We start from the raw sequence: 24,244 nt of genomic DNA, 5'->3' as shown, positions 1-24,244 counted from the left end.
GTGGCTTATGTCCGTGGTCGTCGCAATTGTGGTGCTCCGGCTCGGCCACTGGCTCCACATAATACGTCATGACTCCCTTCTGGATCATTGACTCCACCAGCTTAATGTAACGCTCCAACACCTTCTTCTCGGTGATTCTAATGTATAGTGTGAACCTGACAAAGTTGATCGGGTTCTTTGCTAGATGCTGCTCGTCCTCCTGTTGTGGCAGCGAGTGAGTGAGTTAGTGATCGATTGATTGACTGATTGATTGAATGAGGTAGGTATACATACCACTAGGGTAGTTGGGTAAGAGGCCAGCTTCTTCTTGAGGTAAGCTAGCAATGAGTTGTAAGCAGCCTGCTCGTTTTGTTCACTGATCAATAGACGCGCTTGGAAGTTGGGCTCATTGAGACTGCTGGAGTGATCGTGGTGATGTTGCTCCATGTTGGGGGCGAACTTCTCGACCTCCTTCTCGTTCATGGCATAGACACGGAAGAATGGGATGACGGCATCGGGCAACGATGGCTCGGATGCTGCTGGTGTTGAAGCATTCGCAAGGAAGACGTGGCCCATGGACGACAGACCGCGCTCCTCCAGGATGTGGATCTTCTCGTGCATCATGGGTTCGGCAGGGTCGAGCTGCAGCTTGAGCTTGAAATTGTCGTAAGGGTTGTTCTTTAGACAGAAGCCGCTGTAGAGCAGCAGCTGGACGTTGTTGCGGTCGCCATAGTGGATGTACACTTGGTCGCCAGCCTTGAACGGCTTGACGGCCGAGCATGTGAGTGCATGGCGATCAGTCTCGTAGAAAGTGGTGATGCGGCCACTCACCAGATGGTTGCACAGGTCCCAGAATGGCACCAGTGACATCTGGCTGCCGTGGTAGTGGCCGTGGCCACCCTTTGGGGGTGCCGTCAGCGGGATCTGGTTCTGGCGTGACATCAACGTCGACAGGGCCCACACGTACATCTCCCAAGTGAAGACGGACGTGGAGACGATGCCGATGTTCTTGGTCAAAAAGTCGTAGAGGTAGCAGTACTGACGAATGGTGTTCCTGAATGTGTTGATGGCCTCGTCGAGCACGGGCGAGCCCTGAAGCAAGCGATACTCGTCCAATGTGAAGTAGAGTGATGTCTTGTAGGTCTTTGGCAGCATCCTGATGTAGGGAGCCCAGAACGACTGCTTGGCCACCTTCTCCTGGATCAATTGGATCACCAGTGGCATGTTTGGCAGCATCATAAACATGCGATCCTTGGCCACCTTGTCTCCAAACGATTTGAGTGCAGTCTCCTGCGTCATGAACAACTTGTGGGGCACAACAATGAACTCCTCGCCCTCCTTAATATCGGTGATTGCCACCAATCCTGCGCCCTCTGCCAAGTTCTTCACAATCTTAACCTTGGTAAATGTCTCTGCACATCCATTACTAACAAGCCACTGTTGGAATTGTTCAATTATCTGATTCTCTGTTAATACAACCTCTTGTTGTGGTTGATCCTTCTCTATTATTATCATAACATATGATTGATTGATTGATTGAGTTAGTGATGATATTTGATGAGTATCACACTTTGTATTGTACTTACGTGTCTTCTTTAGAGCAGCCTGTAGGTCAATGAGCTTCTGGACATTGGCGTAGGACTTCTCAAACTTATTAAAGTCTGTTACATTTGGTCCTGCATTCTTCTCTTGTTCATCAATGGTGTTGACCCATTCCTTTACAGCTGCCAATGCTTTAATCATTGTTTATCTCTTAATACTCTATATTATATGTATGTTTGAATGTATGAATGTATGAATGTTTAAGTAATGTATGAATAATGATAATGAATGTCAGTTCCAAAAGGTCACATGGTTGTGAAGTCATCATCTCATTGAGTCAACTTCAATTTTTTGAAGATCTTGCCCAATTCTTCCAATTCTTCCAATTCAATTGACTTCAGCCAATCATTTATCAAAGTTCATTCAATCAGACATTAGAGATACAACTTACAATTATAAGTTATATACTATATATATAAAGATGAATCCTGCTGCCTCAATCTGGTGGACTATTGGTGGTGTATCAGGTGCATTAGCTATTTGTACTGGTGCATTCGGTGGTCATGGCCTTAAAGACCATGTCAAGGACCCAAAGAAGTTGGACACTTGGAAGACTGCTGCTAACTATCATCTCATTCACTCTGGTAATCAAAGTCCATCCATGCCATTGAGTGGGCCACTCTCGAGAGTGTTATTCTAACAATCAACCATTCAATCATTCAATTTAGTGGCATTGATGTTGGTACCATTCTCCAAGCATCATGCTATTGCTGGTCCATTGTTATTGGGTGGCACTGTCCTGTTCTCTGGCTCACTCTATGTGTTGACATTATCAGATAAGAAGGTCTTGGTATGTATTAATTCAATCATTTCAATATCATCACCAACATCATTATGATGTGCACATGTACTTTTTATTTTCGTGATGATCCAGTGATGATTACATCACACCAAATCAAATCACTGGGTGTTGGTAACATCTGGCTCACGGACAAAGACCATTTGCTGACTATTGGTCGTCTCTTCCTCACACACATAGGGTGCTGTCACACCACTTGGCGGACTGGCAATGATTGGAGGCTGGCTGGCACTGGCCATACCAAGCATTTAAGCCTGACTGACAGGCTTTTGCTTGCGGCAAATGTAACATGAAGAATAAACGACGACCTTTTGCAAATACACGAGTCGTTCGTTCGTTTGTTCATTCTTGGACAGACACACCTCACCCCCTCATCTTCTCAAGGTGAGGACCACAGGACAACAACAAAACACGACCTCGGACACACCACCCAGGTTGGGTTGACAGCCAGTGATTATGACTCGACCGACCAGTAGTGATCACGATCAACTACACTACACTCCCTGATGTGGTTGGTGGGGTGGCTTCCAAGGACAACCTTGGTGGGTCCCAAAGATCAATCAATCAATCAATCTTTTATTTCTCCACTTGGAAGCTCGTGTCTTTGCCAAGTAAGTAAATAAGAAGTGATCCTCCTACTCCACCTTCTTGGTGTCCTTGGTTGTTGACTACACACATTCATATATCATAGACTTCATCAACATAACCCCCGATATTGGTGGTCCATCTTTGCAAGGCACAAGATCCCCCACAAAACCATCAGATTTCTATTTTTGGTTTTGTTGATCTGATGGTCGTTTTCTTCGGGAGGTGTTTCTACTGTTGCAGTACCTCCAGTATCGTTTACCTGAATCACTCATTCACTCACCTCACAAACTCTCCCACTCAAAGAATCATTGTACATACTTGAAACTACACTTAGGTGTCATCATAACTTAAATAAGTTGTCACAGAGATAATCAATCAATCAATCAGGTTAATCTTTCAAAATATTAATTAAACTACTCTATTAATTGTAAGTATTCGTTTATTTTTAAAATATATATATATATATTGGGAATGCGATGCGACGGCGACCTCTTGAAAAGAGAAGAAGACTACAGATTGGTTCACAATGACAGTGATACATCGTTCAATCAATGCCAATGCCTCCATCCACTCGGCACCCATGAGCTTGGTTCGGGGTCGTCGTGTCCCGAAACATCATTTTTTCTTATTTTTTAGCGCCTACAACTCGCACTCTTCCCATGATACATTCATTCATTCGCAAACACTCACTTGCAGCTTTGCATTGTAATCTGTCAGTGTCAATTACTTACTCATTCATTCATACATTCATTCATTCATTCTCTCTATCTATTTCTACAACTACTACTACAACTACGACTACGACAAGGACTACTTCAAAAAAAACAATCACTGGACTTAAAGATTGCCCTGCACAGTCCAAGAAAGAGACAGACAAACTACAACTATATCAACCAAATCAATCAATCAATCAATCAATCAAAGAAAGAAAGAAAGAAAGTAAACAAACCAAAAGAATGGCATCTGATCAAGGATTGCTACAACTACAACCGATCATGTTGCAGGAGGAGCTTAATCAACATTTGCAAAAGACGTTGGCGAGATACCCGCATGTGGATAGGTCAGAGTGCGAGGCATTCTTGGAGGAGCAGCAAGAGTATTACTTGCGCAAGGCGAAAGAGATGCGCGCACTCTGCACGACATTCACGCAGAACCAGCGCACGTTTGTCGGCGCCATCGACTTCAACCCCGATGTGGACGTGGCCGCGGCCGCCCTACTGACACAGGAGATGACGCAGGCCACTTCGATCATCCGCACCTTCCTCCACTCGATTCACCAGCTGGTGCTGCACACCGAGTTCGTCATTGGCTACAACCTGATGAACAAAATGGCTGACCTTGAGAACCAGGAGCGCCATCTCCACATCCTGCTCAAGGAGATCGAGGCCATTGAGTCGCGAACGATATGCGCGACTCCCGCCATACTGGTGTATGCGCGCCAGCCATTCCCCGGCATCCTTAAGCGATACAAGCAGATCCCAGCCGACGAGATGGTCATTGAGATGCTCACAACATCCAGCTTCCCCTACACCTATGGCAAGCTGCGAATTCATCACTTGACCGATCAGGCCACTCAATATCATCACGATCACAAGTTGCAACCCAAGGATCATGTTGCGACAGAGACTGGCTCATCCGCGACCATCACATCAACTTCGACCTCGACATCGACCTCAACATCATCACAACAACAACAACAACAACATCAACAACAAAAGATGACACATCAATCGAATCAGAAGAACAACTTGTTTGAACAACAATCATTCGATATACAGTTGGAGGGCGGACGATTCTTGGCCAAGGTGCCCATCAAGCTTATGCATGGCACAACACAGTTCTCATCACTGTTCTTCTCGCTCAATCTGATACACAGGAACACAAGACAGGAAGTTCACATCCAGTCAGCACCCTCTGATAAGTTCATCTCCTTTGTCAACGATTCACAATGGGTCCAGTACTTTAGTCTATTACTCAAAGAAGAGATATACGTTGTAAGTTTGATTGACCGTTTGATTGTTTGATTGATTGATGGATCCAGTGCACTAACAATGTTAATCATGCACTATTCCAGCTGGAAAAGGATAAATACCTGTTTGAGAGCGCATCACATGCTCGCATATTGGATATCCTCGAGAAGTACTTCCATCTATGTTTAAAGATTTACAAACGAACGACATCCAGTCATCGTCCACTACCAAAGGATGCCATGAAGGCACTGTTAAACAGAATATCAGGTAAGCATTGATGCCAACATGTTCACAATCAATCAATCACTTACCAACTCAATCAATTCTAATCCAACAGAGAACAGACTGACACTTGAACAATATGATAAGTTTATGTCATTACTCTCTCCATCTCTCAAAGTGATCAAGTACCAACGACACGCTATACAACTCTGGAATCAAGGGTAAGTGTATCCATGTTCCAGGAACCATTTCATCATATCCTAACAATCAATTCACGGTTACAGTCTGATATTCTACTTTATAGACAAGGAGGAAGAGTTGAACTATTTAATGAACAAGGAGGATAGGTTTATGCTTCAGTTCAGCATGGATCTGCCTTATTGTTGGATACTCAAGTATTGGAAGGAAGGCGAGATATGTGAGAGGGTGGTCGATATGAAGGTGCACCTGGCGGGTGACCGTGCCAACAAGTCGGTGGTCAGCTACATCGATGCCAACATGGGCGCATTCAACGAGATGTGTCAATACGACTTCAAGCAGAACACGATCTGCTTTGTCAACAAGGACGAGACGCTGAATCAGGTCAAGAGTTCACAGTCGTAGCATCAACCTTCCGATATCGATCCATACATTCATTCAATCATACATAGATACATACACACCAGCTTGCCAAGCCATGCCATGTGGCATGATAGCATTGCCAATGCTGGAGTCTGCCTTGCCTGCCTCATCCTACATCCCTCCTCCCCTCCCTTTCCACCCTTCCATTCATCTTCCTAGGCTGCCAGCCAATGACTTCCGAGGAAATATTCATTCAATTGGTCACGCCAGGTCAGCTCTCTCGCGTAACCAGATGATTAATCATCCTTGGATTTGGACCAACCAACCCAAACAACTACGCACATCAGCACTCTTTGCATCGAATGATCATCTCTGCATAGATGGTACAATAGATAAAACAATGATCAAGTGATCGATTACATCTTATTATTATTATAATGGACTCTTTAAGTCATTCGCAGATAGTAACAACTTTAAGTCATTTAAATGTTACCAACAACAAATCACACAATATAATGATGATCATTTATGGATGCAACAACCTTTGGATGTTAGAGATACCAAGCCACAATTCGATTAAGCAAGAAGAGAAGGAGTAGGAATGATTGTATCCGATAGCTATCAATGGACACACAACATTATTAATGATAATTGAGCTCAAACTCATAACATTCAACAACTCAAACAACAACATATGATCACAATGAACCACCCACACCTCTCTCTCTCTCTCCTCTTACTACTACAACTAAGTACTTGTTGTTAAATGTTACCAACTAAAGTTTAAAAGCATTGTAGAGTGGTGATGGTGGTAGAGTTGTAGGTATGTGCATGTGGTGGTGTTGATTGAGTGTGTGAGTGCGACGGCACCCGCCTCCATCAAACACATGATCATCTCGCCTTCCAACATAACATACACTGATATATATTAACCTGCTTACCCATTATAATCATCATCCTCAACAACATAGGAGATGTAGGAGGAGAGGGAGAGTATTGTTTAAACCACGCTACTTAGAGTGTGCGCCTCCCTACCCTCTCTGTTTGAACTACAACCATGTGTGTATATAGTGGATGCTGTTGCCACCTCCTCTAAGATAGTAGGCCACACTCTCTCGATGCATTATTAGCCAACACACTCACACACTAGCACTCAATCATTCATTCTTTCATTCATTATACAGGTCATCATCATCTTGGAAGTGATCAGCTGATTGTGTTGGTGAGTTGGAGAGAGTGAGTGAATGAGTGAATGTTAGAGTAGTTGTGGGTTGGGTCCAGCTGAGCAGCAGCAGTAGCATCTACTACTAAGGTGATGGATGTTGTTGGATGCATGCAACGCAGTGAGCTAGCTCAACAACAATCCTTACATTCATCCAACACAACATCCACTTTGGAGCCATTGATCAGTGTAGTTTAGTAGCTCATATATAACATAATATATATACATTACAACATATATATATAATTAACAATTTGACAAGGTGTTAGAGATTATTTAATATATACCTCCAACAACAGACTTTATATATTATTAATAATAACTTGGTTGGTCCAACAACAACTACAACACCTCAACAAACACACAAGATAACTTACGACATCTTCTAGAACAATCATGTTCACGACGCGCCTTCTATTGCTATCTTTGATGGCAGTGGCCGTGGCTTTCGCTGGTAACTATTATTATTATTTTCCAGGATTGATTGGTGGATCAGATAAACTAACATGGATAATATTAATCAATCAATCAAATAATCAAATATTAATGAATAATGAACAATAACAGGAAACACGTGCCAGGACACTCAATGTCCAGTAGATTATTATTGTAAGATGGAGAATGATGGACCAAAATGTTTCTCATTCTCTAGTACCGGAGGCATCGCCGCGGGCGAGGGTCTGGCCATTACCTGTTTAAATATTCGTTGTCCAGCCTATCACACCTGCCAGATGGAGAACAACGTCGCTGTCTGCAAGCCCCAGCAGCAGCCACCAACACAGCCACCCACCCAGCCTCCAAGAGACGCTTGCACCGACTATGACTGTGGATGGGGATTCTACTGCTCCGTCGTCGATGGCGCACCCAAGTGTCTCCCATGGTCGCCAACGCCACCACCAACTGAGCCACCCACCGTGCCACCAACTCAGCCACCCACTGCTCCACCCACCCAGCCACCAACTGCTCCACCTACCGCGCCACCAACTGCGCCACCAACCGCTCCACCAACCATGCCACCAACTGACCCATGTGCCAACTATGACTGTGGCTGGGGCTTCTACTGTATGCTGATTGAGGGACAGGCCAAGTGTCTCCCATGGTCCTCCACATCATCCTCCTCCTCGGGCTCCACCACCGCCCCAACAACCCCAACCCCAAGCCCATGTGACAACTACCTCTGTGACTATGGCTACTACTGCCAGGAGCAGGAGGGCAAGGCCAAGTGTCTTCCATGGACCTCCACCTCGTCCTCGAGCAGCACCACCGCTCCAGTGACCGGTACCTCTGGCAGCACCACCGGTACCCCAGACCTCTGCAGCATTGTAGAGTGCCGTCCAGGTTTCCGTTGTGAGATGAGAAAGGAGATTGCCTTCTGTGTTCCAGACAAGTCACTCGACGCCTGCTTCGGCGTGAGCTGCAACCCAGGCTTCCACTGTGAGGCCAAGGGAGACCTCGCCGCCTGTGTCAGAAACGACCCATGCTCTGACGTTCACTGCAACGTTGGCTTCCACTGTGAGGCCAAGGGCGACCTCGCCGCCTGTATCTCTGACAAGCCAATCGACCCATGCTCAACCACCCAGTGTGGCGTCGGCTACCACTGCGTTGCCCAGGGCAACGTCGCCTCGTGCATCCTCAACGCCGCCCTGTGTGACAGCGTTCAGTGCCCAACCGGATTCAGATGTGTCCACAACGGCACCTGCCTGCACTGTGAGCGCGACCTGTGCTCCACCGTGCTCTGCCCACCCAACTCCCACTGCCAGGTCTGCGGTGATGGCATGACCATTCTCTGTATCGACGACGTCCCATCCACCGTGCCACCAACCCTCCCACCATTCAACGCCTGCCGTAACATCCAGTGCAAGTCTGGTTTCTACTGCAAGCCAATCGGCGACCAGGCCACCTGTGTGCCCATCCCTCCCATCTGGGATTGAGCTAGACCCTGTTGATCATCATCAATCAATCAAACCTTAATCTTAACTATTCCATTCATTCAATACAATCAATCAATCAATCATCATCACCATCACCTAATACAACAACAATAACAACAACAAACAACATCAATCATGATGGGGGCCATGGTCCTCCATGCCAGTGCCAAGCAGTGCATCAGCGAACGATATGTTGCGAGATGTCGCTGGCAAGTGACCTTGTCCACCAGACATCCAAACCTTAAACTACAACAATAAATAACAAACAAGTTATAATGTTAACTCTCTGGGATTATTAATCTTGTACCTGACAAGCTGAGAGCAACTTCGTCGGCATCCATTGACGTCGACAACTATGACTCATTGACTATGTCCCATAAATTAAAGGATAACCCCCACACCAACTTCATCATTCTAAGTTCATTCATTTGATCATTCAATACTATTACTTCTTGTACATACACATACACATATACATACTCCTACACTTACATATACATAACATGAATAGAACAGTTGGAAAACAACAGGAGGAAGACGAACAGTCAAAGCCAAGGCATCAACATAATCAACTGAAACATAGTCAATTGGCAAAGGAACCTCCTCTTCCACTGTCAGTCTTGTTCATACTCTTTGCTATTGCACTAGCCTGTATATTCTTCCTCTTTCTAAAGTTCCCAAGTCTTAAAGAGTATTGTATAATAGTGCAATAGAATAGATCAATCACTGCTACTAACGCATACATACATCAAAGTGAACACAAGGCCAATATCAAACTACCAACCAGTTTCGAAGATGTACAGATGTTAAGCGATATACTATCACAATACACAGATGACAACTACTTTATAGTCATTAGTACCTTTGCTCTAATATATATATTGTAAGTACTTACAATGATTGATCATTGAACCATGTACTAATCAATCAATCAAACAATCAATCATAGTCTACAGGCATTCTCAATACCAGGTTCAATATTCTTAAGCTTCTTATCTGGTGGATTGTTTGGCATATGGGTTGGATTCCCTTTGGTATGCGTGATCGCAACGATTGGCGCGACATGCAGCTACCTGATATCATATTACATCGTTCGTAACTTGGTGATGAACTTCTTCCCAGACAAGTTGGAGCTGTTTGCAACAGAGGTGGGCAAGCGACGCGCAAGCCTCCTGAACTACATTATATTCCTACGTATCACACCATTCTTGCCCAACTGGTTCATCAATCTGGCGTCGCCTCTGCTCGACGTTCCAATCAGCACCTTTGCCATTGGCACATTCATTGGCATCATGCCAGCCACGTTCCTGGCGGTCAAGGCCGGTCTGGCCATCCAGGAGATCAGCAAACCAGGAGATATATTCGATTTCAAGTCTGTGGCCTCGATGGCTCTGCTCGCAGTTCTATCAATCGTGCCCACATTGGATCCAGTTCGTCGTCGCCTCGACAAGCTACTCAATCGAACTGGTAGCACGCCAGACTCTTCGCCCAAGCTTCACAGTCAATAAATCAATTCTTGGAATACCCCAACTAAGTTGAGACCCAAAAGTGGGACATGTCTCTAGTACTCTCTACATTCTTTCATTCATTTTACGTCTACATATGTAAACAAATAATAGAATGAATAATAGTAGTATACAAGCATTACCATTTGTATTGATTAGGACAATTATAGATCTGTTGAAACCTAATCTTTTGGATGCTTTATGTCTTGGATTAACTTGTAAGAAATTATTTCTACTTGTTGATAATAGATTGCCAGAGTTACAACTCAACTGCCAAACAACAACAATAACAACAACAAAGATCGATGGTTTATCAATTGAAAAGAAAAGAGATAGAATCTTAATGTACACTGATATAACTGCACCAAAAGGATCAGTTCTTAAATCAGTCATTCACTTGACATTTGGTCCAAAGTTCAACAAACCACTCAAGTCTGGTATACTACCGACTTCCATCACAAAGTTGGTATTTGGCATTGCATTTAATAACATACTCAAACCTGATGTGCTCCCAGAGTCGCTCACCTACTTATCCTTCATTGAGACAAGCAAGTTCAATCAAGTTCTTGTTCCAGGATCATTGCCAAACAAACTGCGAACACTAAAATTTGGCATCTATTTCAACACTGAGCTCATTGTCGGTGTTCTGCCCCAATCACTGACCGGTCTGTCATTCACATCATATGACCATTGTCTGGGACCAGGCATCCTTCCACCATCACTTGAGTCCCTAGATCTTGGACATGGCTACACAATGAATTTGCCGGACAATGGCCTCCCTCAATCACTTCGATCGTTAAAGACCATATCACCATCATGTTGCAAGTTCACAAGTAACAACCTACCAAGATCATTAACTAGTTTGAGAATGCCTACATCTTATAAGTACAGTCTGGAGCCTGGAGTACTCCCCGACACTCTTATTTATCTGGACATTGGCTTTGACACTCGCACATATAATTATACCTTCTTTCAAAAAAAATATACGAGACATCTCAAACCTGGGGCACTACCTAACTCCCTTACCAGTTTGAAAGTAGGCTACTTAAGCAACTTTATGGCACCCGGTGTATTGCCCCAATCCTTAACGGAGCTAGCATTTTCATGCGGATCACAAGAGCCAATCACTTCACTACCAACATCAATTGTTCACTTGGACCTTGGAGATAGCTTCAATCAACCACTCAATTTCATCAAAGAAACAGATCACATAACATATGAGTTTGTGTATCTTCTACCAAGTCTCCAGTCACTCTACCTAGGAAATGCATTTGATCAAACAATTAACCCTGGAACCTTGGGCAATACTTTGACCGAGCTAAAGTTTGGACAAATGTTCAATCGACCTCTTCTCCCAGGCATCCTACCAAAGACACTTAGGTCCTTGGTGCTTGGAGAGAAGTTCAATCAAAAGATCAACAAACTAGGGGTACTTCCAATGTCACTACAATCTCTTGTTGTTGGCAAATGCTTCAAGAATGGTATTGACTTCCCCAGACTATCAAGCTTGACAATCGATTCTTTCTCCCAAATAACCTACATCCAATCCAAATGTGATTCACTTTACATTGCCACTTGCAAGACGGACAGGCCGCCTCCCACTCTATCGACACATTACAATTTGTTGGACATCAGAGTGATATCACCAAACAGACAACTAGCTTTGTTTATCAAAATGATATTGGTGTCCATCCCTAATGTGATCAATTACAACATCCACTTATACGGTAATTCATACGAGATCAAGGTGCGCAAGCTTGATGAGTACCGGTCAGTGGTCATTGTCAACAAGAATCTCTACAGGACCAACTTCCATCAAACATTGAACCCCGATGACTTCCAACTCTCGGCACACTTCTTCACATTGGATAGTTTTGGAGCGAAACAAACGATGATGCTGAGGACAGAGGTGGAGTCACTAAAAGAGTTAGTCAATGGGCTGAATAAGCAGCTGGCTGAATCAAAGGAGACAAATGCCAATCTTCTCCATGCCCTAGCAGCAAAGGATGAAATGATTCCTCATCATAACCAGGTACATGATGTTTCTGAAAAGTCCACTGGGGTCACAAGGACAAAGCGACCTCTATTGGAGCATGAACGAGATAGATCCAAAGACAAGAAGAGTAGGAAATAAAATGAATGAATACAATAGTATCTAGAAGGTTTATGTTGAGGATGAGTGCTAGGGTAGATGATCCGGTGATCGCGCTGGCCAATCTTTGATTCGAAGGAATGAGACACAGTCCCACTCTCTATATCCACTGATAAAGTCATACGTGGGGTAAGAGCGCTCATCCAAGTGCTTCTTGATTTGAGCATAATCGCAGATATCAAAACAGATGTTGTCAATGGTCGTTGGCTGGTAGTCGTATGACAATTCGGAGAGGACTTGCTCGATGTCTTTGTATTCCTTCTCTGTGCGCTCTGTCATTGCAGCCGGGTCATCGAATGGGTCCATTGAGTGTTCTGGGTCGGTCAGGCTCAGATTGAGTGTGTGCAACCCAGTGCCGCGCAAAACACGAATTATATAATACTTCTGGTCGTAAGTGAAGTACATGTAGTCGCCTAAATACAAGCTGGCCAGGTTCCTGTTGGTCTTGAGGAAGACCAGGAACTCCTCAAAGTTCTCCTCAGTTAGGTAGTGGCGGTGATCGAGCATCACAAGTCGCACAAGGTTGGTGCAAGGGTTCATCGATATGAATGATGTAAACACTGGCACGGGTATCTCATCGCGCAGCGTGAGTCTCCTGAGGTTGTCCGACAGCTTGGTCATGCCAGTGGGTGACAGACGCATCGAGAAGATGTTGGGATTGTTGGAGACACTCATTAGCAGATCGGCGCCCACGCCAAATGGAACACTGAGCATGGTTATGTTGCTTGACTTGATGAAGGGTATGAGTCCAAGATGGAAGTCGCGTATCTCTGCGGCAGAATAGTCAAAGAGATAGGGCAGCTTGAGCATCTTGAGGTGCTTCAGTGTGGTCAATCCATGCAGCAATGTCTCCAGCTTGCCCACGTACAGCTTCTTAAAGTGCAGACGTTCAATGCGACTCTTGGCCAGAATGGCAAACAGCTGCTCCATGAACCTGGTGGTGTTGCGTCTGAGGTCATAGTCGATATCGTTAGGGTCGCCCTTGTCCTTGTTGAGCGAGATGAATGTCAGTTTGGTCAGGGTCGGTGCGGTACGCTCCAGCAACTGTAGTATTGCATCATGTTCGTATATATCGGTGAGGAAGCTGATTGAGATGATCGAGAGGTTGGGAAACTCATAGCCGTTCATGTACTGCAGACAGATGGGCAGGTCCTCCTCGATGGCCAGTCGCAGATTGATCTTGGTCAGCGAATCCTTGACGTTGTTCAACAGAGTCTTGACGGTGCACTCGTGCTCATGGAGCGGTGTGATGCCACGATGGCCAAGATAGATGCGGCTGAGACGTTTGAGCAAGTCATTGACAAGATCCTCGTCGTTGTTCTTGATGAACGCGTCAAAGTCCTCGACGGTGCCGAACGTACTGTTGATGTGCTTGATAGGTGACAATGGATTGTTGTAGTGATATTTGAAGTCAATCCTACCGAATGTCTCACTACTAAGTATTGTTAGAAGTGATGATACTCGTTTAAAGAACATCTTTGATACCAAAGATAATGATAACTTCCATTCAACACTCGCAAACAAGTCTGCAAAGCTATAATCAACGATTGTTGCTAATACATATTGTGGTAAGTCTGGTATTATAATGATATCTGTAGATGTTGTAGTTGTATCGCCCATATTATATCTCTATCTCTTTCTTTATCTTTATCTCTATGTGTATGTGTGTGTTTGTAACAAGTGTTTATAAATGAATGATCTTGAATCAAGGGTCACCCCCTTCATTTTGTTAGTCAACTTTCACATTGCCTTCATTCATTCATTGTTCGTGAACTTGGGTGCATGTTCATGAGTTAGATAATATATAGCTAATATAAGTAACATATATAGATATGACGATCAAGGTTGTACCTTTGGGTGCAGGACAGGATGTAGGTAGGAGTTGTGTCATTGTAAGCATTGGTAACAAGAACATTATGTTTGATTGTGGAATGCACATGGGATATCACGATGAACGTCGATTCCCCGACTTCTCCTTCATCTCCAAAACAAAGCAGTTCACCAAAGTACTGGATTGTGTAATCATCACTCATTTGTAAGTGTCATCATCATCAACAACATCATGATCATTCACTAATCAATCATTCAATCACATTAGCCATCTGGATCATTGTGGCGCATTGCCTTTCTTCACAGAGATGTGTGGATATGATGGTCCTATATATATGACGGTATGATGGCAACAACGACAACTGACAGCTACATTACTCACTTACTTACTCACTCACCTCTTTGTTCGTCACAGCTCCCGACCAAGGCAATCGTACCTATACTCTTGGAGGACTATCGCAAGATATGTGTGGATAGAAAGGGCGAGACCAACTTCTTCACGCCTCAGATGATAAAGGATTGCATGAAGAAGGTGGTACCTATTGCATTGCATCAGACGATACATGTGGACGACGAGTTGTCGATCAAGCCATACTACGCAGGCCACGTGCTTGGTGCAGCGATGTTCTATTGCAAGGTGGGCGAAGAGAGTGTTGTGTACACGGGCGACTACAACATGACACCCGATCGACATTTGGGCAGTGCGTGGATCGACGCCGTGCATCCGACATTGCTAATCACCGAGACAACCTACGCCACCACCATCCGTGACTCGAAGCGTGGCCGTGAGCGCGACTTCCTCAAGCGAGTGCACGAGTGCGTGGAGAAGGGCGGCAAGGTGCTGATACCAGTGTTTGCGCTGGGCCGTGTCCAGGAGCTGTGCATCCTGGTCGACACGTACTGGGAGCAGATGGGTCTGAACGTCCCCATATACTTCTCCGAGGGCCTGGCCGAGAAGGCCAACTTCTACTACAAGCTGTTCATCACATGGACCAATCAAAAGATCAAACAGACATTCGTCAAGCGCAACATGTTCGATTTCAAACACATCAAACCGTTTGATCGAGCGCTGATCGATGCGCCCGGCCCCATGGTCCTGTTCGCCACGCCGGGCATGCTGCACGCGGGTGCCTCGCTCGAGGTGTTCAAGAAGTGGGCGCCCAACGAGCTGAACATGACAATCATCCCGGGCTACTGTGTCGTGGGCACCGTTGGCAACAAACTCCTGTCAAACAGCGGGCCTCAGACCGTGGAGATCGACAAGAAGACAACATTGGACGTGCGCTGCAAGATACACAACCTCTCATTCTCGGCGCATGCCGACGCCAAGGGCATCATGCAGCTGATCAAGATGTCGCAACCCAAGAACGTTTTGTTGGTGCATGGCGAGAAGGAGAAGATGCGCTTCCTGAGCGAGAAGATCATACGCGACTTCAACGTGCCATGTTACTTCCCGGCAAATGGTGTCACGGTGCACATTGAGTCGCCCAAGAGCATCCCCGTCGACATATCGATCAAGCTGCTCAAGAGACAGATTGCCGAGTACTCTCAGGAGAACAGCAGATCATTCACTCAAACAGACACAGACATGCTCGAGAATGACGAGGTGAGCGATGCCGAACATCACTTGGCCAAGAAGTCCAGAGCGCCAATCGTGTCGGTGCCAATCCAAGGCATCATGGTGGCCAAGGGTTTCCAGAGCATCAAGTTGCTAGACCCTAGCGAGGCGCCCAGAGAGGTGGCCGTCAACAATGTTCAGATGAACTTCATACTGTACTGGAAGTTGACTAGCGAGGTCAAGGACTGTGTCGAGCTTCTGTATGTCGAGCTGCGCAAATGGCTGGGGGGCACATCAATCGAGCGAGTTAACAACAACCTGATTGTCGTCAAGTCGTCCATATCGATCGAGTTTGACAAGACCTTGCTTCAGTTCACCATCAAGTGGTCGAACAAAGAGGAGTACCTCTCTGAGCACATCCTGTCCATCCTTCAGAACCTATTCCCAAAGAATGAGTGATCGGGTTACAGAGTGATCAAGCCGACCGAGGCCTGATCTGTCGCTCAATCAAATAACAAACCTGTATAAACTGTCAGTCAAGCATGCTTGTGAGCATACTTGTATATCCTCTGCCAACTGCTGTGTCTGTCATCTTGTCGCTAATCGTCGTGTCTGCGAGTGCACCTGTCCTTGGTGATCATGTGATCGATTGATTGATCATCGTCATTATTATGATATATTACACCATTAATCATGGTCCATAGGTTTATTACAACAAATGCTAATCTATCGCTGTGTTGGCTATCGCAGTTGTTGATGATATCGATTATAAATGTATAACTGTTGTGTCTTAATCTTCGTTCAACAAGTGTCCCTTTGGGTTGACGGCCTATTGTTTGATTGATTGATTATGATGAGTTAGTAGTTCGCTCGCTCGTATCAGTGAATGACTTTACATACCCATTGGGGAGGAGGGATGTTCCTTTGCCACTTTGATCCACCTGGGGCATCACATGCTAATAGAGGAGGGGATGTTAGACGTCATGCAACGTGTCCGACCATCATGACGAACTTACGAATGTAAGGATCTGGATGATCCCAGTAGTTTGAGAAGCTCTCAAACTCCTTCATATACTTCTTGACCAAGAATGGGTTGGTCTCATCCTTGCGAGACTTTAGTACGCTACGCAAGTCTGAAGCGTTTGCCAAGAAGTAATCATAGTCCTCAGAGTAGTCTCTAATCGACTTGAGACATTTCCTGTACATCCTAAACACCTTTTGTGAGTGAGTGAGTGCAGACATCCTTCTCTCTCTCTTTATATATATATATATCAATGTTATAAAATGTCTACAAGTATAATGATTGATCAAATGAATGATCGGAAGTTTGAAGATTCCAAACTTTTGAAAAAAAGTGATCCAAAGTGCTAAAGTTCCAAGTTTGAGCATTGGAATGAAGCTGGAAGTTAATTGCGAGCTTTGGTGATGGACCAGCATTAAACAAGAATGAAGAGATAGATAATTGATTATAAGATGGTGGACATACCAATACTAGTTATAGGACATATAATGTCATTGATAGAGGATAATGTTGATAAGGTATCAATGATATTAGTTTGTAAACAATGGTTTGCTTCAAGATCAAAGTTCATTCAATACACTAGATACTACCCTGTACAAACACCTACGTCATTGAACAACACTACACAATACATTGATGATGAAGATCATGATGATGATAACTATGATGATAATCAACATGAACAATACTTGACAAATGTTGTATCAACTCTATTAAACATAAACATAAACATAAACAAAGTCAACAACAACAACAATAACAACAACAATCAACATGATGATACTCCAACAAACAACACCAAATATGGATTGATTACTCAATCACCGATAATATTGTTTCCAGAGGGACAGGCATCAATCAAGAAGTATGGTGGATGTATTGCAAAGTATAATCCAACACGTGGATTGGGATCATGGATAGTTGGATCCAACTCAACGATCTGGCCACAACAACTCATTCAGTATCAGCATGATAAGAAGAGAATGGTGTTCAGCGGGGACTTTAGACAACACATTGGGCCGAATACTATACCATCGACAGTGACATCGATCTTCTTCCGAGGCCAGCGTGTGCCAACATTCCAAGAGCACTCCATCCCAACATCGGTCACACACGTTGAGTTCAGAGGTCAGTTCATTCAGCCGTTGGAGATTGGACACATCCCTCATTCAGTCACGAGCTTATCATTCGCTTCGGAGGCACATTGGCCACAAGGACAACCTGGTATACTCCCAGACTCAATCCGCACACTCTCCCTCCATGTCAACGATCCCGTCTATCCTGGAATGATCCCTCACTCAGTCACCAAGTTGATGCTGGGTGAGTATTACAATCAACCGTTGGAGGCCAATGTCATCCCGTCATCCGTGACATATCTGTCGTTGGGCGGCCATTTCAATCATCCAGTTCTCCCAGGACAAATCCCTTCGTCAGTGATCAAGCTACGATTCGGATATGCCTTCAACAAAGAGTTGACACCAGGTGCCATCCCCACGTCCGTGATCAAACTACTGTATGGACATCAATTCAATCAGAAGCTACACACTAAGCAATCACTCTTCCGTGCCCTGAGATCAATCGGGAAAGGAGGATCCATGAGTGAGACTCATCTCATCCCGTCATCCGTCACCAAGTTGGCATTCGGTTACAAGTTCAACCAAGTGATTGAGCCTGGTGACCTACCCTCAACACTCACAAGCCTGAGTTTTGGATCGGTATTTAGCCAACCTCTCATTCCAGGCTCCATCCCAGCAGCGATCAAAGAGGTGTCCTTTGGCAAATCGCTCTCCATTCCAATCGCTATGGAATCCTTTCCAACAACTGGCTGGCTACGCATTCGGGTGCCCGCAACACATAAGCATCCGATCGTCCCAATGGCAGGCCAGTCAATTCACCTGTTGATAACACTAGACTACTCCGATACTCTTGGCAAGGTGTTGATTGATTCGATTACCAATCATTCGATACCATCCTGTACATTGATTGTGCTGCGCGATTCGACAATGTCCATCATTCAAATACGATCCTACTTCAAAGACCATATGTTTGTAGTTGCAGACAGTGTCCGAATGGGCTTCATCCATCATTCAGAACTGTTCCAGCTTCTAACAAGACTTGTGTCAAGAGCAAGTCACGAATCATTGAGATGTATCTATGACCCACTGTTCTGATTGATGCTCATCACATTGATTGATTGATTATGAATAAAGTCCATTGATGAATGCATGGATCGATCACTTTATGAATCTCGTCAAGAACTTCCTTGCAAAGTCATTCCTGGTTGTATCATTGATGAATCTCTTCTTCGTCACAGGTTCATCCCTTGCTTGATTCTTAAAGATTGAGTCGTCAAACCATCTACAAGTTGATTGAATGAATTCATGAGTGTTAGTTTGGTCGTCTTCGTCTTATCATGTTGGTATAAACACACTTCTTCTTCATTGAATAGTCATCACCACCTCCGGCACCATTGTTCATCAGTGGATTACCAGAGAGCAACTGTTCCTGTCTCATACGCTTCTCATCCTCCATCGCTGCCATCTCCTTCTTCTTTTGTTTCTCTGCATTCTCTTTCTTTAACTTCTCCAACTCACGCATGAGCTCCTCCTCATCATCTTCATCGTCACTATCACTGTCATCACTATCATTGCTACTGTTGTCATTATCATCTGCATCATCCTCTGATGAATCAGTATCATCAGCATCTATATTCTTTACACTATTATTTGTTCTTGTTGTTCTTGTTGTAGTTGTTGTCGTCGTTGATGTTGAAGATGTTACATTGTCCTCCACTTCTTCTTCATCTCTGTCTTGGTCATCGTCTTGATTGTCATCACGTTTCCTCTTCTCTGTTGTTGTAACATTATGTTGTTGTTGTTGCTTCTTCTTTGGCAATAGATCTTTAAACTCCTTCTCTTTCTGTTCACGTATTTCACGATCTCTTTGTTCTTTCTCCTTCTGTTCTTGTGCGGCAGCTCCTACATCCGATCTCAACTTTAGCTTTGTATGAGCTGCAATATCTTTAGAAGAGTATAGCTTTGAAGTGTACTTTGGTGCTGACATGATATAATGTATCTATCTCTATCTCTATCTCTATTAGAATACAGTTGTTGAAATTATCTCTGTAGTCTGGATGATGATGTTTAGTGAAGGGGAGTTCATTCCCTTTGTTCACATTCATTTTAATTTCAAACTTACTACGAGCGAACTAAGAATAACAAAGAAATAACAACATAAAATACACTACGAACCAACCATGCTTATATCTCTACCTCTATATGTAATAAGAATAATTGTATCATATCTTGACAACTTTGCTGTATATTGTCTTATATTGGTTAGCAGAAATATCTACTTTCAACAATGTAGCATTGCACCATCATTGGATTATCACTTTATAGAATGTGAAGAAATAACAAATCATCATGATTCACTACTTAACAAACCACTTTACATTGGATACGTCCAACCCTCAGTGACACATCTATCGCTCGGCAGATTTAATTGTCCCCTTGAAGATGGACACATCCCACCTTCGGTGACACATCTATCGCTTGGCAGATTTAATTGTCCCCTTGAAGATGGACATATCCCACCTTCGGTGACACATCTATCGCTCGGCAGATTTAATTGTCCCCTTGAAGATGGACACATTCCACATTCAGTGATACATCTATCACTTTCATCATTCGATCAACCTCTTCAAGTTGGACACATTCCAGATTCAGTGACACATCTATCACTTCCATCATTCGATCTACCTCTTCAGGTTGGACACATTCCAGAGTCTGTGACATATCTATTAATGATATTTTTCGATCAGCCACTTCAAGTTGGACACATTCCAGAGTCTGTGACAAATCTATCGCTCTCATATTTCAATCAACCTCTTGAAGTTGGACACATACCACAGGCTATGAAATATCTATCATTTATAGAATACGATCATCCACTTCAAGCTGGACATATCCCACAGTCTGTGACATATCTATCAATGGACAGTTGCGGGGGACACAAATACGATCAAAATGAAGAAGAACAATATCTTCCGCCTCTCCAAGCTGGGCATATTCCGCAGTCAGTTACACAGTTAAAATTGAAAAAGTACAACCAAGCACTTCAAATTGGACAAATTCCACATGCATTGACACATCTATCATTTCAATGCTATGATAGACCACTTCAAATTGGACACATTCAACAGTCTGTGACATATCTATCATTGGATACTTTCGACCAACCTCTTCAAGTTGGACACATTCCACCGACAGTGACATATTTATCATTAATATTATTTAATCAACCTCTTCAAATTGGACACATTCCAGATTCTGTTACACACCTATCATTGGAATGCTATGATAAACCACTTGAAGTTGGACACATTCCACAGTCTGTTACACACATATCGTTTGGTGGCTTCAATCAAACACTCAAACCCGAGTTTATTCCATCTGTTTCCTCAATGTTCATGCCATTTACTCAATTCATATCTACAAAGAATCTTTTGCTGCTCAACGACTCTGATTTGAACAGAATTACCCATCTTATCACTTCAATTGTATCCAAGAAATATCCATATAGAACATTACAAAAGAAAAATACTAGTAATGGCGTTCTGTCCTCTCTTTTCTACTTACTGGAACGTATTCAAACAATAACTGTACAAATTCGATCACATCCTAAATCAGAGATTCATGTGGATAGTACTTGGAGGCGAATTGATGACAAAGTTGCCCTGATGGTTCATGATAAAGGAGCATCATTTTGGACATCCAACCAATAAATTAGTTCCTGTTGCAACAGAACTTCATTTACACAGGCTAACAAGACTATGATCATTTTATCACACATGATTTTGATGAGTGTCGTTTGGAAATCGATCACACCACATCTCATTAACCCTTAGGAGTTCTGTGTGGGTAAATGAATAATTAGTGGTGCTCACCATCACAAGTGATTAAAGAGGGTTCGACATGCGTTGGTTGTTGTCAAGTAACACGCGCTTGGCATTGCCCTTAGCACACCAACATCATCCGATATCGCTCACTACTCCTCCCTCCCTAACTTGCAGGTGCCCACTCGCCCGCCCGCCAAACACATATAAGTAGGTCATAGCACAAACAAACAAACAATCACAACACATTGTCATCACCATCTAACATTCACATGGATTGATGGATGGTCTACTCTCTCTATTCAATATACCAACAGGTGAGGGTGTTGGCACTGAAGCTTCAAGGCGCCAACAATCAAACAAACAAACATTGGCAACATTTATAAACCATCAGCTGCAACAACAATAACAACAACTCAATAGTCCGATCGCCATATGTATATACATGCTCCCCTTCATCCCCAACACAGGCTCATTGTCATCAACAATAACATCAACACACACATATATACCAATTAAATGATGTTGTGATTGTTACCAAGGTAGACATAAATAAGTGAGTGAGAATGAATGAGTGAATTGGAATAGTGACCCAACAGCCAGCCATCACTCGCGCTTCTTCCAATCAACCCAACACCTCTCGTCACCATCCATCCATCCATCCAGCCCAGCCCAGTCCAGTCCAATCCATTCCCAATTGTTCATTGCCTTCTCACATTGCAACGGCCTTTGCATGATCTTACAACAAGATAGTATATTCCCTCCCAATCAATAATCAAGTTTCCAAGATTCCCAAGTCCTCATTTTCCACATATTCAATCATACTGATCAAACATAATGATCGCCAAAGAATATAGTCGTCCAAACGATCAATCAATGATGATTCACTTCCAGCCAATCAACAACAACAACAGGAATAGCAATGCCTCAACCTCAACTTCATCAACAACATCATCAACACGTGATGCCTTAGATCTAATGAACCGATCTTTGACCATAATTGCACCGGCACAATACTTTAGAAAGGGACATATTACAGAGATGTACTTGGATAATAATAAGATCAAGGAGATACCTTTGGACCTGATTTATCAGACTCCCCTGCTCGTGGTGGCCAGCTTCAACTCGAATTGTTTGAACAGCCTGCCCAATGAGATCCGCGAGTGGACCCAACTGTCCATACTACACCTGAACTCCAACAGTTTGAGTTCACTACCTGCATCAATCACAGAGTTGGAGCATCTCTCATTGATCAGTCTCAAGTCCAACCAGTTTGAGAGGCTGCCCAGTCTACACCTTTGCCCTTCAATCAAGTCAATCAATCTGGACAACAATGACAAGCTACCACAGTTCATCAAGAGGCTCTACTCTTTTGCATACCCATCTCATAGTCGAGTGAGTGCCACGCTGACAATGGCCATGGACATGGGCGAGTCCTTGTCCGATACATCGTCATCCTCATCTGAACCCAGCTCCAAACTTCCACATCTACATATCAACCATGCTATTGACATCTCGCCAAAGACTCCACGTAGGAGTGTTGTGCATTCTAGTCCAGACTATGGATGTGTGCGCAGTCTCAACCTCGAGAGCTCATCATTCACCAGCTTCCCATTCATGACTGGTCAATCACTCCTGTCACTGAGATCTCTGCTACTTGGTGACAATCCAAAGATTGAAATTGAGAGTTGTCGACTCCAATGGAGTGCATTCCGACACCTCGAGTCCATCAGTATCGACCGCTGCCATCTCCAATCAATACCAACAGGTCTCACCAACATCAAGACCCTCACCGAGTATGTATACATACTCATTCAATCAATCACAGACTGACTCACTCAAAAAATTAATCAATCACAGACTTAACCTGAATAGTAACATGATTAGGACGTTACCACCTGACATTGAGAAGTGGACTAGATTGAAGACGTTGCAGTTGTCTAATAATATGTTGACATACTTGCCAACATATATGGATCAATTGACATGTCTAAGTACATTGATACTCAATGGAAATAGATTGATTAATGTTGATGTCATTGTCCGTATTCCTACATTGATCGAGCTCAACCTCGACAACAACATGTTGACAGTTTGTCCAGGCGAGCTATGCAAGGAGCTGCATCAACTGAAGATATACTCTGACAAGGACAACCCATTCTCAATCAAAGCCACACATGGTCATCATCATCAGAGCTCAACAGCATCCATCTCCAAATCAACATCCGCCCCACTCAAGGTGGTCACATCGCCAAACGTATGCATGTCTCCACCATTGTCATGCGTCTCACCTAGCCGAGGAAGGGCTCCGAAGTGCACTACCATGACACCTGGACATCGACAGCGATCAGAGAGTTTGGTGTCCAGTCCAGACTGCCAGATCACCGTTGGCAATCATTTGCAGCAA

At 43.9% G+C, this 24,244-nt stretch overlaps 11 protein-coding genes across 11 annotated transcripts; 7 read left to right on the top strand and 4 right to left on the bottom strand.

The window, feature by feature from the left end:
* Window positions 1-65: 65 nt before the first annotated feature.
* Window positions 66-1,722, bottom strand: SAMD00019534_105810 (hypothetical protein; the record flags this gene model as incomplete). Its single annotated transcript, XM_012894017.1, has 3 exons — window positions 66-199; window positions 274-1,481; window positions 1,566-1,722. Coding segments are annotated over 3 exons (1,499 nt in total), but the record flags the coding sequence as incomplete, so codon positions are not given.
* A 280-nt stretch (window positions 1,723-2,002) lies between these two features.
* On the top strand, window positions 2,003-2,629 carry SAMD00019534_105800 (hypothetical protein; the record flags this gene model as incomplete). Its single annotated transcript, XM_012894016.1, has 3 exons — window positions 2,003-2,165; window positions 2,250-2,371; window positions 2,561-2,629. Coding segments are annotated over 3 exons (354 nt in total), but the record flags the coding sequence as incomplete, so codon positions are not given.
* A 1,334-nt stretch (window positions 2,630-3,963) lies between these two features.
* Window positions 3,964-5,763, top strand: SAMD00019534_105790 (hypothetical protein; the record flags this gene model as incomplete). The annotated part of the gene is made up of 4 exons (XM_012894015.1): window positions 3,964-4,962; window positions 5,043-5,205; window positions 5,276-5,381; window positions 5,445-5,763. 4 exons carry the CDS (start codon window positions 3,964-3,966, stop codon window positions 5,761-5,763), a joined length of 1,587 nt encoding a protein of 528 aa, XP_012749469.1.
* Window positions 5,764-7,339: 1,576 nt separating this feature from the next.
* On the top strand, window positions 7,340-8,871 carry SAMD00019534_105780 (hypothetical protein; the record flags this gene model as incomplete). The annotated part of the gene is made up of 2 exons (XM_012894014.1): window positions 7,340-7,397; window positions 7,511-8,871. Coding segments are annotated over 2 exons (1,419 nt in total), but the record flags the coding sequence as incomplete, so codon positions are not given.
* An 806-nt stretch (window positions 8,872-9,677) lies between these two features.
* SAMD00019534_105770 (hypothetical protein) lies at window positions 9,678-10,382 on the top strand (the record flags this gene model as incomplete). Its single annotated transcript, XM_012894013.1, has 2 exons — window positions 9,678-9,757; window positions 9,824-10,382. The coding sequence occupies 2 exons, from the start codon at window positions 9,678-9,680 to the stop codon at window positions 10,380-10,382; spliced, it is 639 nt and encodes a 212-aa protein (XP_012749467.1).
* A 1,672-nt stretch (window positions 10,383-12,054) lies between these two features.
* Window positions 12,055-12,513, top strand: SAMD00019534_105760 (hypothetical protein; the record flags this gene model as incomplete). The annotated part of the gene is made up of 1 exon (XM_012894012.1): window positions 12,055-12,513. One exon carries the CDS (start codon window positions 12,055-12,057, stop codon window positions 12,511-12,513), a length of 459 nt encoding a protein of 152 aa, XP_012749466.1.
* A 48-nt stretch (window positions 12,514-12,561) lies between these two features.
* On the bottom strand, window positions 12,562-14,007 carry SAMD00019534_105750 (hypothetical protein; the record flags this gene model as incomplete). The annotated part of the gene is made up of 1 exon (XM_012894011.1): window positions 12,562-14,007. The coding sequence occupies one exon, from the start codon at window positions 14,005-14,007 to the stop codon at window positions 12,562-12,564; it is 1,446 nt and encodes a 481-aa protein (XP_012749465.1).
* Window positions 14,008-14,348: 341 nt separating this feature from the next.
* Window positions 14,349-16,372, top strand: SAMD00019534_105740 (hypothetical protein; the record flags this gene model as incomplete). Its single annotated transcript, XM_012894010.1, has 2 exons — window positions 14,349-14,513; window positions 14,780-16,372. Coding segments are annotated over 2 exons (1,758 nt in total), but the record flags the coding sequence as incomplete, so codon positions are not given.
* Window positions 16,373-16,709: 337 nt separating this feature from the next.
* SAMD00019534_105730 (hypothetical protein) lies at window positions 16,710-17,161 on the bottom strand (the record flags this gene model as incomplete). The annotated part of the gene is made up of 3 exons (XM_012894009.1): window positions 16,710-16,748; window positions 16,820-16,875; window positions 16,936-17,161. 3 exons carry the CDS (start codon window positions 17,159-17,161, stop codon window positions 16,710-16,712), a joined length of 321 nt encoding a protein of 106 aa, XP_012749463.1.
* A 762-nt stretch (window positions 17,162-17,923) lies between these two features.
* On the top strand, window positions 17,924-19,111 carry SAMD00019534_105720 (hypothetical protein; the record flags this gene model as incomplete). The annotated part of the gene is made up of 1 exon (XM_012894008.1): window positions 17,924-19,111. One exon carries the CDS (start codon window positions 17,924-17,926, stop codon window positions 19,109-19,111), a length of 1,188 nt encoding a protein of 395 aa, XP_012749462.1.
* A 63-nt stretch (window positions 19,112-19,174) lies between these two features.
* Window positions 19,175-20,003, bottom strand: SAMD00019534_105710 (hypothetical protein; the record flags this gene model as incomplete). The annotated part of the gene is made up of 2 exons (XM_012894007.1): window positions 19,175-19,298; window positions 19,372-20,003. 2 exons carry the CDS (start codon window positions 20,001-20,003, stop codon window positions 19,175-19,177), a joined length of 756 nt encoding a protein of 251 aa, XP_012749461.1.
* Window positions 20,004-24,244: the final 4,241 nt, after the last annotated feature.

The sequence above is a fragment of the Acytostelium subglobosum genome, assembly GCF_000787575.1.
Source record: "Acytostelium subglobosum LB1 DNA, scaffold: scaffold28, whole genome shotgun sequence".
Lineage (NCBI taxonomy): Eukaryota > Evosea > Eumycetozoa > Acytosteliales > Acytosteliaceae > Acytostelium > Acytostelium subglobosum.
This window is presented reverse-complemented; position numbering and strand designations above follow the sequence as displayed.